Source organism: Lissotriton vulgaris, chromosome 3_2, assembly GCF_964263255.1.
Source record: "Lissotriton vulgaris chromosome 3_2, aLisVul1.2, whole genome shotgun sequence".
NCBI classification, from domain to species: domain Eukaryota; kingdom Metazoa; phylum Chordata; class Amphibia; order Caudata; family Salamandridae; genus Lissotriton; species Lissotriton vulgaris.
This window is the reverse complement of record NC_141690.1, coordinates 13728401-13753792: the sequence shown is the minus strand read 5'-3', so window position 1 is coordinate 13753792 and position 25392 is coordinate 13728401. Positions and strand designations below refer to the sequence as shown.

Genomic DNA, 25392 nt, shown 5'->3' with positions numbered 1-25392 from the left:
ACTAAAAGAAAATATGTCAGTTTGTAGATATGATCCAGAACCTGGGCAGGACGACTTAATGATATTAGCGTCTTTACGGTTAAGATCTGCTACTGATAGTTTGTTATGTTATGCAGGAATGAAAGAGCACCTAGATAGAATATATGAGTTCGTTCAAACGGGAAAGGACCCCGACAGTATTAAGGATGCCCTGGAGAAACAGAAAGTTACCATGCAAGCACTGATACTACGATTTTTCATAAATTGTCTAATAAGAGAACGAGACAGGCCCGGAACAGATCAGAGTGAATTAGATGCATTGAACAAGTGGGGTCAAAATATAGCCGATGGAAAACATGACAGACAAAATTGCATAGAGGCCATGTATAAAAAGATTAAGAAAGTAGTGATAGCAGTACACGAGAAAGAGAAAGAAAAGGCTCCCTCCGAGGAGGAAGAAGAATCTGAAGAACTAGAACCGACTACAAGCACTATAGCATATGTAGGTAAGGGAACTTATCTTAGGAAGGGTATCCGTCCAGAAAGCAAGAGAGTTTTCTTCTCTGCCTTAACGAATCCGAATTCTGCTGAACATCAGTTCCAGGAAACTGATAAACGGCTTCGAGATCGAGTTGGGTACCATGTACTCAATTCTATGGATGAACAAGAACTAGCCCGATCAGCGGTATCATGGGCCGAAAATGCAAACATATATAATGATGACACCGTAGCACAGACATTTCTGAACCTCTCCCCCGACGAACAGAAATTAGCAGGTATATATATGATTCAGCACCTTCTCATTAAGTACAGAAAACATTATTCCGATCCAGGTCCCTTACATGAGACACTAGAAGCACTACTGATGGATAGATGGAGAGGCCTAAGCACTAAATTAGTTCAAATAATTCTAGAACAACGACGCAGATATGACACCTTTGTAAATCCTGAATATGTTCCCGCCCCACCTCCAGAAAGGAAAATGTACCATATGCAGTGCGGGGGTGGTATTGAAAGTCAGAACCCCTTGCGAGAAGTGCACCCTGTTATGGGTGAGGATAAAATTTTGAAACGCGTGTATGTACACACGCCTCTAACTAAATTAGAACTGTTAGAAATGAAGAAATTAGTACCGTGCCATGATAAAGACCCTGCAGGTTTTCATAGAGAGCTCAAAGACATGTTACTGATGGGGGACTACACATATGATGATATCATGAAAATGTTGAAAGTATTATTGCCTACGGGTATATTCGAGAAATTAAAGGAAAAGGACTGGGAGGTGGGAGACGCAAAGATTGCCTGGGCAGAAATAGAGGATGAAGAAAAGAAACGGGTTCCAGGGTTAGGCCTTGGGGACAAAACTAAAGCATTACCAGGTTTAATAGTACAGGTCCTGCCCAGATTATTGACAACTAGAAAGGAGGATTGGGATGCAATCTCGTCCTGTAAACAGAAACATGATGAAGATACTAGCGACTTTTATTCAAGATTCGAGAAATGTTTTATTATCAATAGTGGCCTCCAGCCAAGTAGCGAGTCGTACCCACATCTTTTTGTATCAAAGTTAGTCGAGAATTCCCTACCGTTAGTTAAAAATAGAGTGTATAAAGTCGAGAGTACATGGCAAGCAAATACGCCATCCCAGATGTTACAAATGTTACAATATCACCAGAATAGAATTAGGGAAGAACAAGATCAGGAACAGAAACGTATGAAAGACACGAAAATGAAAATGTTAGTAGCCCAGACGGTCCCATCCGACAGTCACAGGAAAGGTACGACCCAGACAAGTCACGCTGCAGCTCCTGTTAAAGGGACATGCAATTATTGCAAGCAGCCAGGTCACTACGTACACGAATGTGCAGTTCTGAAACATAACATAGCGACAGGTAAAACTAAAGAGAGACCGCATCCGCCTAGACAAGACCATAACCAGCATCAGTCTACACAGAATACACAGCCCATGCATGCATCCGCACAGACAGCACAGACCGTAGAAGTACCACAGCCACAGCCCATTGCTGCAACTCAGCAAGTCTCACAACAGATGTACCAGTATGCCCAGTCTGCTTACCCCGAATATTCCCGATATACATGAAACAGCCTAGAGAGGGAAGGTGGCTTGCCTCTTATCGAGATTCCTGTAGATCAAGAAGGTCCTTATGTACACAGTCAAGTATTGGGGAAAGATAGAAAGTTTTTAATTGACACAGGGGCAAGTCGCACTACAATAAGTCATGACGAAGTTCCAGGGGCACCCCTCTCAGGCTCACAAAATGTTTCCCTTGGTTTTTCAGGACAACCTATTGTAAATGAAGTCTCAGAACCAGTTCCCCTGGCTGTGGGTCCATTATCACGCGTTACAGACCTGTTACTAACAAAATCATGTCCGGAAAATCTGTTAGGAATTAAAACACTGAAGGCTCTAGGGGCTATAATATGCTGCTCCCCGGAGGGGGTTAGACTCTTTCTGCGGGATTTCAAGGGTCATTACGTCCTTCGTGAGTTTGACGTCAGATTGAAAAATGTACCTGATTACTTGTGGGCAAAAGGCCCAACTGATGTAGGATGTATGCACATTACACCATACCGCGTTACCCTCAAGGCAGGTGTTGTATTACCCAGAATCAGACAATACAAGTTACCACCCGATGCTGTAGCGGCTTTACTGAAAATCATTGAAGAGCTCATTGCCCAAGGAGTGGTCGTCGAGACCGACTCCAATATCTGTAATTCACCCATCATTCCGATTCTTAAACGTACTGATCCCAATGCACCGCCAGTATATCGGCTGGTGATTGATCTTCGAGAATTGAATAAATGTATTGTCCCACAGTATCCTGTGGTCCCCGATATATCATCTCTCTTGACTGCTATTGATTCAGAAGCAACGTTCTTTACTGTAATTGATCTCAAGAACGCCTTCTTCAGCGTGCCTATTGATCCAGAGAGCCAATATCTCTTCGGATTCTGTTTAAATGGACGCAGTTTCAAATTTTCGCGCGCACCTCAAGGATTCACAGAAAGCCCCAGCATCTATAGTCAAGCACTGAAAAGACAACTAGATTGTATTCAAATGCCAGTTAACACCGCTTTACTACAATACGTCGATGATCTGCTGATCACCGCACGAAGTGAGCCCGAATGTGAAAAAGCATCACTGACAGTTTTACATTTCCTGGCCGACAAGGGACACAAGGTGTCTCCTTCGAAGCTACAATTCTGTGTTCAGCAAGTTGTGTACTTGGGTCACTTGCTGTCCAAAGTGGGGAGACAGCTCACTCCCGATCGCATTCAGTTAATTGTGAACATGCCGCAACCCAAGACACAAAAGGAAGTACGGGCCTTCATAGGCCTCACCTCGTACTGCAGACAATGGATTCCCCAGTATGCATTTCTAGCTAAACCACTCATCCAGTTAACGACACAGGAGGCAGCGACTTCGACTGTCCTCCCTTGGACTCAGGAACACACACAAGCTTTTGAAGAATTAAAGAAAGTTTTATGCCAAGCACCAGTTTTAGCGACACCATGTTACAGCAAACCGTTTACACTTTTTGTTACAGAACGTGATGGCACAGCGTTGTCTGTCCTCACTCAAGACCAAGCAGGTTCACATAAGCCTTGTGCTTATTTTTCTAGTACATTGGATTCAGTAGCTCAAGCACTCCCTGCGTGCTTAAAGTCAGTAGCAGCAACAGCGTTAGCAATAAGACAAAGTGATTCAATTGTTTTAGGTCATCAGTTAACAGTTCAAGTACCACATTCTGTAGAGGTTTTGTTAAACAGAACCCAGACTCAACACTTAACTATAGCACGACTGACAGGTTATGAATTAACACTATTCCAGCCACACATAGAAATCAGACGTTGCAGCATCCTGAACCCCGCAACACTGTTACCTACAGTTATGACAGATCCAGCTCCGCATGATTGTATAGAAATAATTAATGCAGTAACTAAGCCTAGACGAGACTTAACAGATGTCCCATTGACAAATCCAGACCTGACACTTTATGTGGACGGTTCATGCATGAGAACAAGTACAGGAGAATTAGTGGCCGCGTACGCCGTGACCACTGAAACTGAAATTAAAGAAACACATCGTATTGACACACTGTCTGCTCAAGCAGCAGAGCTCATCGCTCTGACTCGAGCCTGTATTCTAGCCAAGAACAGAAATGTTAACATATACACAGATTCCCGCTATGCCTTCGGAGTTGTACACGACTTCGGAGTCCTCTGGCAAGAACGAGGTTTTCTGACTTCCCATGGGGCCAAGATACAACATGGCCCCCTCATTCAAGCACTGTTAGAAGCAATACATTTGCCCTCGGGCATATCAGTCATGAAGTGTAAGGCACATACTAAAGTCACAGATTCCGTTTCTCAGGGTAACGACCTGGCAGACCAGACAGCAAAACATACAGCATTGACTTACACCCAGACTACTGATGTGACAAAGACAATAGTCCAGACCCAGTGTATGGCAGTTAGAGATCCCACCCTAGATGTAATTGATATCCAGACACATGCTACTCCAGAGGAGATAAAGAAATGGACTGAACTAGGAGGGATTCAGACAGATCAAGGTTGGGTGACGAAGGGAAAATCTATATGGTTTCTCCCCGACTCAATGGTTCAAGTCATGATAAATACAGCACATAGTCCTGCCCATCTTGGAGAGAAAGCCATGTTAGACAGTTTACAGAATCTCTGGTACAACAAACACTTACGAGCAGCAGCAAAACAGAAAGTGCGTACTTGCATGATCTGTTGTCAGTTCAATCCAGGTAAAAGCGTCCCTGTTGAGCAAGGTGGATTTCATCCTCCCGATCACCCTTTTGAAGTCCTCCAGATGGATTATATCCAGATGAATAGCTGTAGAGGATTTAAGTATGTCCTTGTAATTGTTTGTGCTCTGTCCCGCTGGACCGAAGCATACCCAGTCCCAGACTACACTGCTCCGACCACTGCCAGACAGTTGGTTCGTGAATTCTTCCCACGGTACGGTTTGCCCCGTGTCGTGTACTCAGATAACGGACAGCCGTTCTCGTCCGAGCTGATGAGACAAGTTTCCCTCTTGCTAGGATATCAGTGGAGGTTCCACTGTGTCCGACATCCCGAAGCAGCTGGCCTTGTAGAAAGGCATAATCAGACACTAAAAATCCGTCTTGCCAAGATCTGTCAGGAAAAAGGGGTCGACTGGATAGTCGCCCTGCCCGTGGCACTATTCTACATGAGGATGGTCGCCCACTCGAGATCAGGGCTATCTCCGTACGAAGTGGTCTTTGGCAGACCACCGAATATGTGGGGGACGCCCGTTCCGAAAAAGATCACTGATATTGATTGTAACATGTTGACAGATTACCTTGCCTCCTTGATGTCTGCACTCCAATCATGTCGTTCACAGGTTGCCGCAGCCTTCCCTGACAACACCGATGTAAAGGCGCATGAGGTCCGCCCAGGTGACCTGGTAGTCGTCCGGAATTTCGACCGGAAAAGTCCGCTGGAGCCCCGCTGGAAGTCTCCAAAGACCGTTCTGCTTACCACCAGGACCGCCGTGAAAATCGAGGGGAGAAAGGGGTGGGTCCACACGAGTCACATCAAGCTATGCAATGAACTAAAAAACGGACTGAAACAGGACTCTGACTCGTCCACCCCCACCAAAGACTGTGTTGAAGCACAAGACGTTACTGTGCCTAAAAGAGAAAAGACTCCTCAAGAACTTTACCGAATGAAGCTCCGATCTAGCAAGTCAGACAGTTTAATTGTTTAAGTCCTCCCTTAGGTGAATCGGTTAAATAGTTTCTGACATGTATCCCCTAGATCGAGTTAGAGAGAGAGAGGAAAAGAGAAGAACATATTGCAAATCACTTCGTAGTCACTGCATAGTGACACTAATAATCATGTTTATTCTGAGTATTCTAATTATTATTGCCAGCATTCTGCTTCCTATGTACTGGCCTATTTTCAGGCGTGAACAATCTGCTTACAATGTCTCTGCTGAACACACTTTTAGTGAACTTCCCGCACATGAACTCTCTTACAGACTTGCGCTGCGCAACAATACATTCATTAGTATGTTACACCATTCCCATCAGACAAGTAATGCTACAGACTGTTGGATATGTGGCCGACTCCCTCCCTACCAGAATTACAAGGGAGCTCTGCCCCTCTTTCCGTACCCATTCACTCACAATGGCTCCTGTGGAGCATGGTTTAAAATAATTAATTCTTTAGATCCTGATATTGCTGTTTTCGATGGGGGCTGGGTTTGGGGAAACTTGAACTTAGTCCTGCTCAACGTCTGTTATCCTGATCAAGAAGGACTTCCCACTCGAATAGGAACTGATCTAGAAAATGAAGTATATGGATTAGGTAATTACACAATTAGCCTTATGATCCTCACTGTTGAATCTGAAACTGCTCCAGTTCTGCCCCATATGTTAGTATTACCAGTCACAGGTGAATTATGTGTTAGCAAGAAAGGTTCAGTACACGTAGGTCATAGTAAATGCACTACTGTGGTCGAGTTCAGTGACCATGGTAAATCGTCTTTTAAAGCTACCAGTCATTCCTACTTTGTTTGTGGTCATACCGCATACATACGTTTGCCTCCAGATTGGGATGGTACCTGTTACATTGCCTTCCTTCTGCCACCTGTTTTCCTAGCTCCTCCTGATTACCATAGAAATACGAATCTAGCACCGAATAGACCCAAAAGAGATATTCCCCTTGTCGACTACACAGAAACGGCATGGGAACAGTACACTGATTTCAATAAAGGATTCTTTTTCTTCCTAGGACCTGTCCAAAACAGTAAATTAATACGCAGATTAACGAGAACACTCGAAGCAGTAGTGAACGAAACTGCCTCCGCTCTAGGTAACTTAACAGAGGAGCAGTCTGCTATACGGACTGTTGTCCTTCAAAATCGTCTTGTGATTGACGTCATCTTGGCAGATAGAGGTGGAGCTTGTAAGGTCATCGGGTCAAGTTGTTGTGTTTTCATTCCACAAAACGCACCATCTGTCTATCAAGCTATCACCCGTTTACATAAAATTGCAAATCAGATACATCAGAATCCAGGCACCTGGACTTGGTCCGGTTGGTTCTGGACTACGTTGACAGCTTGGGGATGGAAGATCTTATCGTTCCTAGGCATTGGCCTTGTTATAGTATTCAGTTGTTGCCTGTGCCTGCAGTGTGGGCCAGCGATATGTGGACTGTGTGCCACATCCTGCATTGAGCATTCCAGTTGCCTCTCAAACAGTCAAAGAAAGAACGACGAACATATAATGTTACAAGAACAAACCGACCGATTTATGAGGATCGATATATCATGAAGGGTCCGTAGGGAACAAGGAGGGAATGAGGTAATATAAATTCTATGGTCATGTTGTGTTCCCTAGCGAGTACCCCACCGACTCCATGTACGAGTTAAAAGTGCATGTAACTTCCCTCCTGTACCAGCTATGAAGACGCAAATACATTTGCGTCCAACGTTAACTTGTCCTCTTTCAGACCCACCATGAATGGGTTTGATGGTCCGTTCCTAAGTATGCTATGCCAACGTCTTTTTGAAGTGTACTCCTACGTTTTTCAGCCTGGCTGAAAGTAGGCCCTGAATCTCTGCCACCGAGCCTCTTTTCTGGCTTCTGACTGCGAGGGCCTCTGCCCGAGCAGCCCCCGTACCCGTGAACTCTGACTTACTTCTAGCGCGGCCCTCCGTGCTCAGCTCAGCCTGCTGCCTGCCAAGATTGACTATAACCTTCGAGTTATCTGTTTTCCTCCCCGAAGATACATTCCGGCCTGCTAGCTTCAGTAAACATCCTTCCTCAGCTACAGGGCTAAAGGGCCGACCTGTCTTTATGCAAGTAATTCATAGCCTCTGTTGCCATGCTTCCATGGAAGGCCCCATGCCCCCACGCTTCTCCTCAGACATTCAGGCGCTTATACACGCACTCACAGCAAGTATAGAATAGCTTCTGCTCTAGAGACCTTTCTGCCCAGATAGCTTAGTTCCTAAACATCAGATATCGGATATGATAGAAGCACAAGTTGATCTGACATGCCAGACTTCTGTCTCTTTCCGTCAGTGTAAATGTCAAGTCCCCTGCACCCCGTCTATCACACGTCATGCAGCTGCGCGCGCATCCAAGCTTCCGATTTCTGCTGACATTGCAACATTCTGTTAGCACCACCCCTTGGTGCCACCCACTTGCGTCACCTATCAGTGACGTTTTCTAGCACACACCCTAGTTTACGCCTCTTGATGATGTACTAGCACCACGTGTATACTGTTATCTTGTCTTCTCTCAGCTGTTACGCCTCTTACATTGAACATTATGATGTAAATCAAGTATATAAGCTATGTATTGTCAATAAACGACGGCGCGCTCATCTATCCCTTCTGACATCCTGTGTGGTGGTCAGAACATGATATCCTGATTCCTTTATGAGGAATAAAACCCTTAGAAACTCTTACACCACGGACTCTGTTTTCCTTCTTTCCGATTGAGTTATTATTGATTAAGTACTTACCTGCATAGAAATTAAGAGAGTAAATTAATTATTTACATCAGGAATACGGGTGAATTAACTTGCAGCATGTGAGGTAAAAACATTTCTGAAAAAGCGGATTATTATCATGCACAGTATACTCTGGAATCCAAGGTATTTCAATGAGTTCATATGAATCCATGTTACCATTGCACATGAGGAAGTTATCTGGTAATTGGATTCAAGTCAGGTTTTTACAGTCTTCACTTTTGTTTAATCCAGGTTCTGAAGCCATGTTCTGATTGTGCTTGGAACAGATATCTAGTAGTAGTTTATACTCAAAGCAGATTTGTCCAGTCCTCGCTTTTGTTTAGTCCAGTCCGGATAGTGTTAAACTGGATTATGGACTTGAGTTCTTCCCTGTTCAGGAGTTGGGAGAGGTTTCCTCCTCTTTGGGGGAGTTTGATGGCTTTGAGAATTGTCCATTGGATGTCATCAGCTGTGTGGTTCATCTCTGTGAAGTGTTCCACCATAGGAGCATTGGGCGTTTTGCATCTGATTCTGCTTCGATGCTGATAGATGCGTGTCTTGGCTTTTTGGCTGGTTTACCCTACATACATTCTCTGACAGTGGCACAATATCGCATACATGACATTACAGGTGTTACAATTGGTGAATGATTTCATTTCGAAGTTAATACCGTTGTGACAAATATTGCGTGCTTCAATTGTGAATTCGCAGACAACGCAGTGGCCACATTTCACATGCCCTAGTAGTGGTGGTAGCCCCCAATTGGAATCTATAGTTGTTCGAGGGGAAGGGGCTGGTAGAGCTGCCCTGACAAGGTGATCTTTCAGATTTTTGTTCTTTCGAAATGCGAAAAGGGGTCTCTCTAGGTTGATGGTGCCAGCATTTATGGTGGGCCAATGTCTAAGAATTGATTTCCGGATTCTATTGGATGCTGGGCAGAATGTGGTCACGCAAGCTATTCTGTCTTTATTGTCCCGTGTCTTTGGTGTGAGGAGGACATCACGTGGACTGTACCAAGCCCTTTTTGATGCTGCTTTGACCAGTCTTCTAGGGTAGCCAAGCATTTTCAGTTTATTCGATAGGACATTGGCCTCCTTGAAGTAGTCAATTTTGTTCGAGCAATTATGCCTTATTCTAAGAAACTGGGAATAGGGTAATGAATCTTTTAGGGCTCTCAGGTGGTTGCTATTATAGCTAAGCAGAGTGTTCCGCTCCGTTGGCTTTCTATAGAGGCGTGTTAGTAATTCGCCCTCATGACTATAAATTGTTAAGTCGAGGAAAGCAATTTGGGTTTTATCGTGGGACAGGGTGAAGGTTAGATCCGCACAGTTATTGTTAAGCCAATGGAGAAACAGGTTCAATGTGGTGGTGTCAAGGTTCCAGACTAAAAAAATTTTGTCTATGTAGCGACGCCACAGGGATATTCCTGTGAAAAATGGGTTAGCATCCGTCAAGATGCTAACAGTTTCCAGTGCATCCATGAATAGAATAGCCGGTTGGGGGCAAAAATAGCCCCCATGGAAGTCCCCTTTATTTGCTGGTAGAATGTGCCTTCAAAAGTAAAGAAGTTTTTTGATAGACACAATTCTAGCAGTTGGAGGGTAAAGATGGTTGGGACCCTATGTGGACGGGGCCGTGTATCTAGAATTCTCTGGATCACCAGTAGAGCCGCTGTTTGTGGGATGTTCGTGTAGAGCGACTCTACATCCATGGTGCATAGTGTGTTGATTACGGGATCAAAGGGGTAGTGTTCTATCAAATTTATCATCGCCATGCTGTCCCAAACATAGCAGGCTGTGGTGGGCACGAACTCTTTTATAAAGAAGTCCACGTAGGCCCCCAGCGGTTCCAAAATCGAGCCGCAGGCTGAAACAATTGGTCTGCCTGGCGGTTTGTCGATGTTCTTATGGACTTTGGGTAAAGTGTAAATCACAGGTAGGCGTGGACTCTTCACATTAAGAAAACAATGTTCTTTTTTACTCAGGAAGCCTTCATTTCGTGCATTTGTGGTGATTTCCATTATGGTGGCTTGAATCTCTTTGGTGGGGTTCCCTGGGAGACGCTGATAATGATCAGTGTTCCCAAGTTGTCGGAGGACTTCCATTTTGTAAGTCTCAATGTCCTGGAGTACAATTGCTCCGCCCTTATCCGCACTTTTAATTATGAGCGAAGAGGTACCTTTTAATGTACTGATTGCATCTTTCTCAAGCATTGAGATATTGTAAGGAATGTAGAGTTTTTTCCTTTCTAGTTCTGCCAAGTCTTTTATGACTAATTTTTCAAAGGTTGCGATTTCTGATGGAATCATACTGGCGGTGGGTGAGAAGGTGGAAGGTGGACGGAACGGGGTGTTTGAACTAATGGAAGGAGAGGGATGCAACTGGAAAAAGGCTTTCAGGCGAACCAGTCTGAAAAATTTCAGTAATTCAGCTTGTAGCTCCATGAAGTTTGGACGAATTGTAGGCACAAATGACAGTCCTTTCTTCAGGAGTTCAAGTTCAGGACCACGCAGAGTATGTTGTGATAGATTAAAAATAGGAATTATCTCAGAGGATAGTTCAGTGCTGCTCAGGTGTTCTACCATTGGTAGAAGTTGTTGCGAGTCTTGCGCTTGCCAGGTGCATTGAACCATCGTTGCGTTTTCTTCACCCGCCCTCGTTGTGGGGTGTTCGGGTGACCTCTGGATAAAATATTAGACTGGGCCCCGCCCCCACGTCTGGAATTACTACCTCCCTCACCTGGATCTGAACTGTCAGAGGAGTCTCCGGAGGTATCAGAGAAACCTACCAGGTTTTGTCGTTTGTTGTATCTGCCCCAGGGTCTGCTATTGGGGTTAAAATGTGGTTTATTAGTTTAAAAGTATTTTTGTAGATAGGGATAGGTGTTTTCAATACTGTATGATTTTATATCTTTCTTGACTTTATTAGACTTTTTATTCTGTTCAATTCTGTGAAAATCGGCCACCGTTTTTTCTACCTGATCAAGTAGTTTTTTACACTCTGCAGTGGGGTCAGAATTGTTAATTTGTTTGAGTACCTCTGCTATTTCTTTTTCCAAAGATTCCAATGTTTCTGAGGCTATATCTGTGCCTAGAGCGAGCCAGTGCCTTGAGCAGGTGGTTCCGATGTAGCTAAAGTTGGACGTATATTTTGGGTTGTCCGTAAAGATGCCTGGAATGTTATGAACCTGGAGACCTAGGGGTATGACCTCTGCTTTTAGGTAGTCTGTCAACAGTAACACCATTAGTTGTAAACAAACCTGTTTCTTTTTTAGCTTTTCAAGTTGATCAGGTAAGGAACTTTTAGTCGTTGTCAGGACATCGGGGGTCTCAGATAATAGAGAGGGTTTGGAGCATAAGTGCTTTATATAATCCGCAGTATAGAGTGGGACATGAGTTGACATCTCTTGAAAGGTGAGAGAATTGAGGATTAAGTAAAGAAGCAAAAGATAGATGTACTTTTGGCAATTGGGTGTCCGTCCTCGTGTGACGAGGTATAAGGTTTAAAGAAACCCCTGCAATCCAGCGATTGCGCTCGAGTTTTGTCCAAAAAACAAGGGGGACCCACTAAATGGCTTTAGACCATGGGTATTAGTTATTTTCAAAGAACAAAGGTCCGAAGCCTAGAACATGATTTCAAAGCAATATAATATAGACCACAATCGGAAACTATATACTTTTTTCTTAAACCCAGCCGGGCTAAGAATTTATTTCGTAAAGTATGACAGGTATTCAAAACGTGAAATATATTTAGACTACAAACATTTATCGTTTGAAGTAAGGCACAAGCCTGTGCCGTACTGAGAAGTACGCTGCGTAACTGACGAGGAACCTGTGGATCGGCACCCTGTTCAAGTATCTTACTAGTGCGGATCGCGTAATCTACCGACCGCCTCAACGGACAGCTTCCACGTAAGCGCGGATCGAATACATTATCGAACGCTGCATTAACTCAACAGGACGAGGCTTGCCTCGAAATTCTAAATTTCTTCGCCATCTCCAATCCGCATTAGTTGTCTCGAACTGAGAAACCAGCCACCCAGCCCTGTGGATTATACCAAACGCGCAACTCGGAACTTTCCGACCTCGCTGGCGCATCATTCTGTAAATACCAGGCAATTATTAAGTCCTGATGATGATCCCATTATAATTTGAGCACGGAATCGAAACGCCGTCGACCTTGTTCAGTAGACATACACTTTATTTGAATACCTTTGTATGTATGTACTACTCTGGGAATTACTGTCAATTTGAATGTGAAACAGTACCAAGCTTTGCTCACCTCTTCTTGCCTGAAGTAAACTGTCCTCCCTTTTGCATCTTTTTCTATATCTTTCTTTCACTTCTCAGTATGGCACAGGCTTGTGCCTTACTTCAAACGATAAATGTTTGTAGTCTAAATATATTTCACGTTTTGAATACCTGTCATACTTTACGAAATAAATTCTTAGCCCGGCTGGGTTTAAGAAAAAAGTATATAGTTTCCGATTGTGGTCTATATTATATTGCTTTGAAATAATGTTCTAGCCTTAGGACCTTTGTTCTTTGAAAATAACTAATACCCATGGTCCAAAGCCATTTAGTGGGTCCCCCTTGTTTTTTGGACAAAACTCGGGCGCAATCGCTGGATTGCAGGGGTTTCTTTAAACCTTATACCTCGTCACACGAGGACGGCCACCCTAGTGCCAAAAGTACATCTATCTTTTGCTTCTTTACTTAATCCTCAATTCTCTCTCCTTTCAAGAGATGTCAACCGATGTCCCACTCTATACTGCGGATTATATAAAGCACTTATGCTCCAAACCCTCCCTATTATCTGAGACCCCCGTTTTCCCGACAACGACTAACAGTTCCCTACCTGATCAACTTGAAAAGCTAAAAAAGAAACAGGTTCGTTTACAACTAATGGTGTTAATGTTGACAGACTACCTAAAAGCAGAGGTCATACCCCTAGGTCTCCAGGTTCGTAACATTCCAGGCATCTTTACAGACAACCCAAAATATACGTCCAACTTTAGCTACATCGGAACCACCTGCTCAAGGCACTGGCTCGCTCTAGGCATAGATATAGCCTCAGAAACATCGGAATCTTAGGAAAAAGAAATAGCAGAGGTACTCAAACAAATTAACGATTCTGACCCCACTGCAGAGTGTAAAAAACTACTTAATCAGGTAGAAAAAACGGTGGCCGATTTTCACAGAAATGAACAGAAAAATAAGTCTAATAAGGTCAAGAAAGATATCAAATCATACAGTATTGAAAACACCTATCCCTATCTACAAATAGAATGTTACACTAATAAACCACATTTTAACCCCAATAGCAGACCCTGGGGCAGATACAACAAATGACAAAACCTGGTAGGTTTCTCTGATACCTCCGGAGACTCCTCTGACAGTTCAGATCCAGGTGAGGGAGGTAGTAATTCCAGACGTGGTGGCGGGGCCCAGTCTAATTTTTTATCCAGAGGTCAACCGAACACCCCACAACGAGGGCGGGTGAAGAAAACGCAACGATGGTTCAATGCACCTGGCGCGCGCAAGACACGCACCAACTTCTACCAATGGTAGAAAACCTGAGCAGCACTGAACCATCCTCTGAGATAATTCCTATTTTTAATCTATCACAACATACTCTGCGTGGTCCAGAACTTGAACTCCTGAAGAAAGGACTGTCATTTGTGCCTACAATTCGTCCAAACTTCATGGAGCTACAAGCTGAATTACTGAAATTTTCAGACTGGTTCGCCTGAAAGCCTTTTTCCAGTTGCATCCCTCTCCTTCCATTAGTTCAAATACCCCGTTCCGTCCCCCTTCCACCTTCTCACCCACCGCCAGTATGATTCCATCAGAAATCGCAACCTTTGAAAAATTAGTCATAAAAGACTTGGCAGAACTAGAAAGGAAAAAACTCTACATTCCTTACAATATCTCAAGGCTTGAGAAAGATGCGATCAGTACATTAAAAGGTAACTCTTCGCTCATAATTGAAAGTGCGGATAAGGGCAGAGGAATTGTACTCCAGGACATTGAGACTTACAAAATGGAAGTCCTCCGACAACTTGGGAACACTGATCATTATCAGCGTCTCCCAGGGAACCCCACCAAAGAGATTCAAGCCACCATAATGGAAATCACCACAAATGCACGAAATGAAGGCTTCCTGAGTAAAAAAGAACATTGTTTTCTTAATGTGAAGAGTCCACGCCTACCTGTGATTTACACTTTACCCAAAGTCCATAAGAGCATCGACAAACCGCCAGGCAGACCAATTGTTTCAGCCTGCGGCTCGATTTTGGAACCGCTGGGGGCCTACGTGGACTTCTTTATAAAAGAGTTCGTGCCCACCACAGGCTGCTATGTTAGGGACAGCATGGCTATGATCAATTTGATAGAACACTACCCGTTTGATCCCGCCATCAACACACTATGCACCATGGATGTAGAGTCGCTCTACACGAACATCCCACAAACAGCGGCTCTACTAGTGATCCAGAGAATTCTAGATACATGGCCCAGTCCACATAGGGTCCCAACCATCTTTATCCTCCAACTGCTAGAATTGTGTCTATCATAAAACTTCTTTACTTTTGAAAGCACATTCTACCAGCAAATAAAGGGGACTTCCATGGGGGCTATTTTTGCCACCAACCTGGCCATTCTATTCATGGATGCACAGGAAACTGGTAGCTTCTTGACGGATGCTAACCCATTTTTCACAGGAATATCCCTGTGGCGTCGCTACATAGACATAATTTTTTTAGTCTGGAACCTTGACACCACCACATTGAACCTGTTTCTCCATTGGCTTAACAATAACAGTGCGGATCTAACCTTCACCCTGTCCCACGATAAAACCCAAATTGCTTTCCTCGACTTAACAATTTATAGTCATGAGGGCGAATTACTAACACGCCTCTATAGAAAGCCAACGGAGCGGAACACTCTGCTTAGCTATAATAGCAACCACCCGAGAGCCCTAAAAGATTCATTACCCTATTCCCAGTTTCTTAGAATAAGGCGTAATTGCTCGAACAAAATTGACTACTTCAAGGAGGCCAATGTCCTATCGAATAAACTGAAAATGCGTGGCTACCCTAGAAGACTGGTCAAAGCAGCATCAAAAAGGGCTTGGTTCTGTCCACGTGATGTCCTCCTCACACCAAAGACACAGGACAATAAAGACAGAATAGCTTGCGTGACCACATTCTGCCTAGCATCCAATAGAATCCGGAAATCAATTCTTAGACATTGGCTACCATAAATGCTGGCACCATCAACCTAGAGAGACCCCTTTTCGCATTTCGAAAGAACAAAAATCTGAAAGATCACCTTGTCAGGGCAGCTCTACCAGCCCCTTCCCCTCGAACAACTATAGATTCCAATTGGGGGCTACCACCACTACTAGGGCATGTAAAATGTGGCCACTGCGTTGTCTGCGAATTCACAATTGAAGCACGCAATATTTGTCACAACGGTATTAACTTCGAAATGAAATCATTCACGAATTGTAACACCTGTAATGTCATTTATGCGATATTGTGCCCCTGTCAGAGAATGTATGTAGGGCAAACCAGCCAAAAAGCCAAGACACGCATCTGTCAGCATCGAAGCAGAATCAGATGCAAAACGCCCAATGCTCCTATGGTGGAACACTTCACAGAGATGAACCACACAGCTGATGACATCCAATGGACAATTCTCAAAGCCATCAAACTCCCCCAAAGAGGAGGAAACCTCTCCCAACTCCTGAACAGGGAAGAACTCAAGTCCATAATCCAGTTTAACACTATCCGGACTGGACTAAACAAAAGCGAGGACTGGACAAATCTGCTTTGAGTATAAACTACTACTAGATATCTGTTCCAAGCACAATCAGAACATGGCTTCAGAACCTGGATTAAACAAAAGTGAAGACTGTAAAAACCTGACTTGAATCCAATTACCAGATAACTTCCTCATGTGCAATGGTAACATGGATTCATATGAACTCATTGAAATACCTTGGATTCCAGAGTATACTGTGCATGATAATAATCCGCTTTTTCAGAAATGTTTTAACCTCACATGCTGCACGTTAATTCACCCGTATTCCTTAGCAATTCCCATCACTATCTGCATGTTTATAGGTTACATCGCACCTCAGGATAGTCACGAAGTCACCCCACTTGCGTTGTAAAAAAAAAAAAAAAAAAAAAAAAAAGGGAAGCAGCGTAACTGACGAGGAACCTGTGGATCAGCACCCTGTTCAAGTATCTTACTAGTGCGGATCGCGTAATCCTCCGACCGCCTCAACGGACAGCTTCCACGTAAGCGCGGATCGAATACATTATCGAACGCTGCATTAACTCAACAGGACGAGGCTTGCCTCGAAATTCTAAATTTCTTTGCCATCTCCAATCCGCATTAGTTGTCTCGAACTGAGAAACCAGCCACCCAGCCCTGTGGATTATACCAAATGCGCAACTCAGAACTTTCCGACCTCACTGGCGCATAATTCTGTAAATACCAGGCAATTATTAAGTCCTGATGATGATCTCATTATAATTTGAGCACAGGATCGCAACGCCGTCGACCTTGTTCAGTAGACATACACTTTATTTGAATACCTTTGTATGTATGTACTACTCTGGTAATTACTGTCAATTTGAATGTGAAACAGTACCCAGCTTTGCTCACCTCTTCTTGCCTGAAGTAAACTGTCCTCCCTTTTGCATCTTTTTCTATAACTTTCTTTCACTTCTCAGTACGGCACAGGCTTGTGCCTTACTTCAAACGATAAATGTTTGTAGTCTAAATATATTTCACGTTTTGAATACCTGTCATACTTTACGAAATAAATTCTTAGCCCGGCTGGGTTTAAGAAAAAAGTATATAGTTTCCGATTGTGGTCTATATTATATTGCTTTGAAATAAGGTTCTAGGCTTAGGACCTTTGTTCTTTGAAAATAACTAATACCCATGGTCCAAAGCCATTTAGTGCGTCCCCCTTGTTTTTTGGACAATGCTCTAACCAGTGAGCCACACTTCTCCACACCAGTGAGCCACACTTCTCCACACTTCTTTTGAGCCATATTGTTGAAGAAGACTGTCTTTCTGTAGGTTCGCACCTAGTTTGGGGTTTCAATATGTCCCTAGTGGGTCATTAAATGATGATTAGGGAGGTATGAAGTGTATTGAGAAGAAGGAGAAGGCCACCCAGTGCCTCGCCTCAAGATGCTATTAAAGCTGAAACAAATATGTATAATTATTTAGCCTACTGGTGTCCTTAGACAAATTTGATAAACTGATGCCTACCAAAAATATTTAGAGCATATTCGCTTAGCTGATGCAAGGTACTAGTTACCAAGGTACCTTACCAGAGTCGATGCAGTGAAGAGCTTCATATTCAGGAATGGGTGCAAGATTGTGATTCAAATATGCAAAAGATGAAGATCGTCTTCGATGGGTCTCTCCTATAAAGACATAAAAACGCCGTTTAAAATCAACAACAAAATTCTGGCACTCTGCGTAACCCATAATGATCTATTCGACAGAAAATACTTGAAAAAATCACAGCCACACATGCACGTAACACTTTAGGCAAATTACAACTTCTAGGCCTGTGGGTGCCTTTGGTTATCCTAGAGGCAGATTGCCTTTAAGGACCATTCCTTTAATGCAAGACATCTATGATTTAAGGGCTTCTTGGTATTGGCCCCTTAGAAAGGAGAATTTGGCCACATTCCCTGGTTTTTGAAGCACTTGGACATGGCCTTTCAGCTGTGAGGGTCTCATTAAAAGAATCCCCCCTCCGATGAATGTGACTGAAAAGGAGAGTTTAAAGCTCTAACTGAGGTTCACTCTAAATCCGCGCAGGTACCTACCAGACCGTCAGATATCCTTAAAATAACTTTAACCACGGCTGAATATTAAATGCTTCTTGAAATTACAATTCAAGCAAATAGCCAAGTACAGTTCTCATCCTTCACTTTCAACTCTTTCTTCTTGATTTTCCGCAAATAGATGTTTCCATGTTTTAAATCGAAATAGTGTTAACTAGAAAATATTTGCATTGATTTCACATTGTTCTCAGCAGTGTGAGCATCTTATCTTTGAGGTAATAGTGTCTAGGTGTGTTCAATGAACAAACACCCACAAACTTAAAATGAAAAGTAGCAACAATTTTTACAGGTTGGGAAATGGAATCATTACAAAGAAGTAAATATGTATACAGAGCCTTAATATTTCTATATTTCATTGACAGTGCAGACAGAAAAGAGACTTTCCAGTGCGAATACATATTTTCTGTTTGCTTTTTTTTTGCAGTTCACTTTAACTCAGTACAAAAAAATTCTAAAACGTATATTCACTTTTAGGGACCAATTCACAAAAGTATTTATGAGTATGGAAAGAAGTATTAAAGGAGTACTCGTTTACGTAGTCTCACATGCCTTTCTGAATAGCCTCCTTAGGTTCTTAGTAGGTGCACCGCCTTAGAGTAGTAGGCGCTATTTATTACATCCAATAAAATCTGACTCCTTTGAGTACAGAATTTATCGGGTGTGATAAAACTGCTCCTATTAATAGTTTTGGGGAATGACATGCAGTTTCGCTGCTTACCACACCAAATTCGACATCACAGTCAATAACTTACTCTTACCCTTACTCTATTCTAACTTACTCCTTTTGCCCTGGTTTGATCTGTTGAAATGTAACGAACCATGAGGTCTTTATCACACCCAGTAATTACTGGGTATGGTAAACTTGGTTTTCTGGACCCTGGGCAAACTGGGGTTTGTGTAGGGATCAGAAAATGTCAATACACTCATAATCAGGGCAACAGTATGCACGTCTATATATTATATATTTTGTCTTCTGTGTCTGAAAACTTCCACTCTAATCTAATTATTGAGTAAATTAAATTTCATGGGAAGTGGCCAAGATGGCAGCAAGGTAAGGCATGCAAAGTTCTGCCTGTATCCCTAAATCAGACTCCAACGCTGTGGCCCTTGGGGGGTTGGCGAAGATCAGATGATACGTGGGAGGAACTTTGAGTGAGATTATGTAGGGGAGAAGGGGGTTGGCACTGGATGCCTTGCCAAAGTCGATCATGAGAGCAGACCCTAAGCCTCAGTCCCCAATACGGCAGATTAAAAGGTTAAAGTTGACTTCAAGGGCAGGTACTTATTGGTGGTACTATAGAGAAGCCATTTTCTCCCAGTGGCCAGCATCTAAGCCTCTAACAGTAGTTAAGAACCATTCATCAGAGGGGGCATGAGACAGAGGAGAGGTCATTATAGGCGGGGACTTTAATATAGTGATGGAGAGCCTCATGTCAGTTCTGCATGAAGAGTGGGACAGATTGGTACATGGCCAGTAGGTGGGAGACCGAGTGGCTCTGGGAGGTGTGTCTGGATGACATATAGCTCAGTCAAAAACAACCGACACAGATTACACCCATTTATTTCAGCAGCTCACTATGCGTATGCAAGGTTGGATCATCTCTTGGTCTTATACCCCCTGCTGTTGATGATTACTCAGTCAGAAATTGGTCATATAGCACTGTGCTGTCCTTTATGCTTTTCCAGTCGGTAGGTCCGGCGACAAAGGGCAATTAGAACCTGAGAGATAGGTTATTGTGCTTTACATATGTCAAGAATAAAGGGAATGCGATAACTGAGAAGTGCATGACAGAGAACAATAAGGGGGTCGTAAGCAATGACTGTATATGGAATACACTGAAAGCAGTGGTTTGGGGCCATGTTATCCACTGCTCCCAAACTCAATACAAACAGGAAAGAGAAACAGGGAAGTTGGAGGCACTTTTGAGGAAATAAGTACTAATACATAAAATGTCAGGATCAATCAAGGTATGGAGACAGCTGTCAATATTATGGGCGCCGGCTTAACTACTGGATTTTGAAGATAAAGTGGAATTCTCACAAAAGGCAGGGTGTAACAGGTCCAGGAAACCTTTAGTCTGCAAAATAATTTCTGAGGGGCACCAACATGCCCAAACTGATGGCTGAAAACGATGAGATAATTGCCTTATATCTAGGCACTTAACAGTATCACATTAAAACAGCAATCGTATGGAAACTGTTCATACCAAAGAAGCAGATGGAATGGGACTAAATCTAGGCTCACAAAGGTAATATATTACATATATTCACAATCAAATGCAATTTCTACACCAGATTCCCACATTTACCCTCCTAAGAGTAAAAACATACATCCTTGTATTCATTATTCCCATAACAAAAATACATAATAATGGAAGCAAAAATCAGAGCACAGTAGTATCTAGTACAACCATCTGTAGAGTCTGTAACAATAATTCTTTGAAAGACTCTTCATCTGCTAGTCATTACCCATTAATCGACTAAGATCGCATTGTTTCGGCTTGCTTATTTCCCAAGCCTTCATCAGGATACCAAATATCTTGACTTGCAATTGTTCAATCAACATGTGGCACAGATGTATTTTGAAAATATTGTTAGTCCTCAACAGGTCCAGGGTCCTCAAGTCTCTATTCGTGTCCCTACACACTCTTCAAATTTTAGTCCATTCTGCTGCCAGTACTGTATAAGACCCAGAGGAATCTTCAGAGTTTCATAAATTAATTTGTATGGGCTGGGGAGTCACCAAGACTCTCCAAACACACAATGCACAAACACCTCATAATCCGGAAACCGGTCCTCGGAAGCTTGTTTCCGGTCCAGGGAAGACATGGCTTGGCAGTTCAGGCTGGACTGTTCCCATGAGGCACAGGGTCAGACTGATTTGCATATAGCCATGTCTGAACTGGGGTGGCAGAGTGGGCTAAAGAACGGTGATGGATTAAACCCAGATCTTTTGACTGGGTGTGAGTGTTTGATTGATTCAGATGCTCCGTCCATCACCACCCCTTTTTGTACCGTTTTTACATAGGAGCCTGACCTCGTCAGTGCCGGTCGCTCAACCCGCCGCGTGGCCCCTCCCGAGGTCACCCGGTCCCCCTGCCGCCACCGCCTGCTCGTTTGCCACCTTGCTTTCCGCTTTGCCCCTGACTGTGTTTGTATTTCTGCTGTCCTTGTACTTGTGCTGTGCCCCTGATTGTCCGCTGTTCGCTGTTTTTTAGCCCCCTGCCTTTGTTTGTATTCAGCCCTCCAGCGCTTCTGCCGCCGTTCCCCGCTGCTCCAGCCCACTCCCTGCCTCTGCTCCCCCGCGGCCCGCACCCTCTGCATCTGGTCCCTCTCCCCTCTCCCATTCTGCCACCCCGCTCCCACCTCCAAGCTGCTCCTCCCTCCCACTGGGCGCTTAAGGAATCGACCGCGCGACGGGGAGCTGTGACCTAGCCTGACCTCGTCAGTGCCGGTCGCTCAACCCGCCGCATGGCCCCTCCCGAGGTCACCCGGTCCCCCTGCCGCCACCGCCTGCTCGTTTGCCGCCTTGCTTTCCGCTGTGCCCCTGACTGTGTTTGTATTTCTGCTGTCCTTGTACTTCTGCTGTGCCCCCGTTTTTGCCCGCTGTACCCCTGATCATTGTTGGGACTTCTGCTGTCCTTGTACTTGTACTGTGCTCCTGTTTCTTGTCCGCTGTGTTTAGCCCCCTGGCTAGTGCCTCTGTACTTTTGCTGTGCCCCTGGTTGTCCGCTGTTTTTTTAGCCCCCTGCCTTTGTTTGTATTCAGCCCTCCAGCGCTTCTGCCGCCGTTCCCCGCTGCTCCAGCCCGCTCCCTGCCACTGCTCCCCTGAGGCCCCGCCCCCTCTCCATCTGGTCCCTCTCCCCTCTCCCATTCGCCACCTCGCTCCCACCTCCCAGCTGCTCCTCCCTCCCTCCGCCCCCCCACTCTCCATTTATGGCAGAGTCCACACGTACGTGCAGAGGGCGCGCCAATTGTGCGCCGAAGGCGCGCCAAAGGCAAGCCTCTCTGCGCCCGTCTGCGCCTGGCCCACGCCCAGCGCCAGAACCCCTGTCCCCCGCAGACGCCAGCCCACCAGCCAGACTTACGACGCCGCCACCCTCAACGCACTCAACACCGGCCGGATCCCCGGTTGCTACCGAGCCACCCCAAGACGCACCCACAGACCCTTCACCTGCCAATCCTGCAAATTCTCCTGCATCCAGACCTATACCGCACCCGCCAAACCGAGCACCAGCAGCAACCACCTGAAGTGCATCATGCTCAACACCCGCTCCGTCCACAGACACGCCGTGGAACTCTGGAACCTGCTCGACACCACATCTCCAGACGTCGCCTTCCTCACGGAAACATGGATGAACGCCTCCTCAGCGCCCAACATCGCCATCGCCATCGCCATCCCGGACGGATACAAGATCACCCGGAGGGACCGCGTCAACCAGACAGGAGGAGGCATCGCCATCGTCCACAAGAACACCATCCGCATTGCGACCAACTCCGACAACACCCTCACAGCCGCCGAACATCTTCACTTCCAGATACACACCGACCCCAAGACCACACTCAGAGGCACCCTCATCTACAGACCCCAGGACCTCGCACACAATTCAGCGAAGACATCGCAGACTTCATCAGCCCACACACCCTCTCCTCCGCTGACTACATCCTCCTAGGGGACCTCAACTTCCACCTGGAGAACAACAACGACAGCAACTCCACCACCCTGCTGGACAACCTAGCCAACCTCGGACTCAAGCAACTGGTGAACACCCCCACCCACTATGCCGGACACACGCTTGACCCAGTCTTCTCCTCCAGCAAGTACATCTCCTTCAGCCACTCCACCGGACTCCACTGGACAGACCACAGCTGCGTCCACTTCAGCTTCAGAAGGACCACGACTCACCAGCACCTGCAACAGGTTCCCCGCAGAAGCTGGAATAAGATCACCACCGACCAGCTCACCACATCACTAAGCCAGAACCCTCCCGCCAGCTCAACGGACCCCAACCAAGCAGCCAACAACCTCACACAGTGGATCACCATCTGCGCTGTCGACCTCGCACCTCTGAAAAACCATCCCAGCAGGCCCGGCAGCAAGAAAGCCTCCTAGTTCAGCGACGATCTCAAGAACTCCAAGCAGAACTGCCGTACCCTCGAGAAAGCCTGGCGCAAAGACCCAACTACAGACAACATGACCACCCTCAAGCACGCCACCCGTAAACACCACCAGCTGATCCACACCACCAAGAAGACAGCATTCAAGGAACGAATAGACAACAACGCACACAACAGCAAGGAACTCTTCAGCATCGTCAAAGAGCTCTCCAATCCCAGCGCCGGAAACAACGACATCACTCCCTCACAAGACCTCTGCGACTCCCTCGCCTCGTTCTTCCACAGCAAGATCGCCGACATACACAACAGCTTCGGCGCACAGACCACGCACCCAACCACCCAACCAACGCCCCCCACCACCACCCTCCATGCCTGGACCCCGGTCAGCACCGAAGACATCATCCACACGATGAACACCATCCACTCAGTATCACCTACCGACCCATGCCCCCACCACGTCTTCAACAAGGCCGACTCCGTCATCGCACCCCATCTCCGGGACATCATCAACTGCTCCTTTAACACCGCCACCTTCCCGGAGAGATGGAAGCATGCAGAACTCAGCGCCCTCCTGAAGAAACCATCTGCAGACCCCACCGACCTCAAGAACTACCGTCCCATCTCGCTCCTCCCTTTTCCTGCCAAAGTCATCGAGGAGACCGTCAACAGACAGCTTGCCGCCTTCCTCAAGACAAACGGATCCCTCGACCACTCGCAGCCCGGCTTCTAAGCCAACCACAGCACCGAGACCGCCCTCATCGCAGCCACTGACGACATCCGAGCCCTGCTCGACAACGGGGAAACAGCGGCCCTCATCCTCCTGGACCTCTCCGCAGCGTTCGATACTGTCTGCCACTGCACCCTAGTGCAGCGCCTCAGCAACATCGGAATCCAAGAGAAGGCACTAGAGTGGATCACCTCGTTCCTCGCTGGAAGAACCCAGAGAGTCCGCCTCCCCCGTTCAGATCCGAGGCCACCGAAGTCATCTGCGGCGTACCACAACGATCATCACTCAGCCCCACCCTCTTCAACGTCTACATGAGCCCCCTCGCAGCCATCGCACGCCAACACAACCTCAACATCATCTCCTACGCCAATGACACCCAGCTGATCCTCTCCCTCACCAACGACCCAGCCACCGCCAGAATCAACCTACACGAAGGGATGAAATACGTAGCCGAGTGGATGATGAACAGCCGCCTGAAACTGAACTCAGACAAGACGGAGGTCCTCATCCTTGGATCAACACCCTCTGCCTGGGACGACTCCTGGTGGCCCCCTGCCCTGGGCAGCGCACCCAAACCAACGGACCACGCACGCAACCTGGGCTTCATCCTGGACTCCTCCCTCTCGATGACCAGAAAAGTCAACGCCGTCTCATCATCATGTTTCAACATCCTACGCATGCTCCGAAAGATCTTCCAGTGGATCCCCACCGAAACCAGGAAGGCGGTCACCCAGGCACTCGTCACCAGTCAACTGGACTCTGGAAACACCCTCTACACCGGAACCACAGCCAAACTACAGAAAAGACTCCAACGCATCAAGAAAGCCTCCGCACGATTAATCCTGGACATCCCCCGACACAGCCACATCTCTGGACACCTGAGAGACCTGCACTGGCTCCCCGTCAGCAAGAGAATCACGTTCCGACTATTCACCCACGCACACAAGACCTTCCATGACCTGGGCCCCATGTACCTCAACAACCGCCTGATCTTCTACACTCCCACCCGCCAGCTACGATCGACCAGCCACGCCCTCGCCGCCGTTCCACGCATCCGTAGAGCCAGCATGGGAGGAAGATCCTTCTTCTACCTGGCACCCAAGACTTGGAACTCCATCCCCATCCAGCTCCGTCTGACCCAAGACCAC

General features: G+C 45.8%; 1 protein-coding gene across 1 annotated transcript in view; it reads right to left on the bottom strand.

The window, feature by feature from the left end:
- TMEM156 (transmembrane protein 156) overlaps positions 1 to 25392 on the bottom strand; it is a 189686-nt gene that overhangs the window by 34462 nt on the left and 129832 nt on the right. Inside the window, exon 6 of the mRNA XM_086963981.1 lies at positions 17875 to 17970. Coding sequence (XP_086820107.1) covers positions 17875 to 17970 — 96 coding nt within the window. The remainder of the gene's footprint in view (positions 1 to 17874; positions 17971 to 25392) is intronic.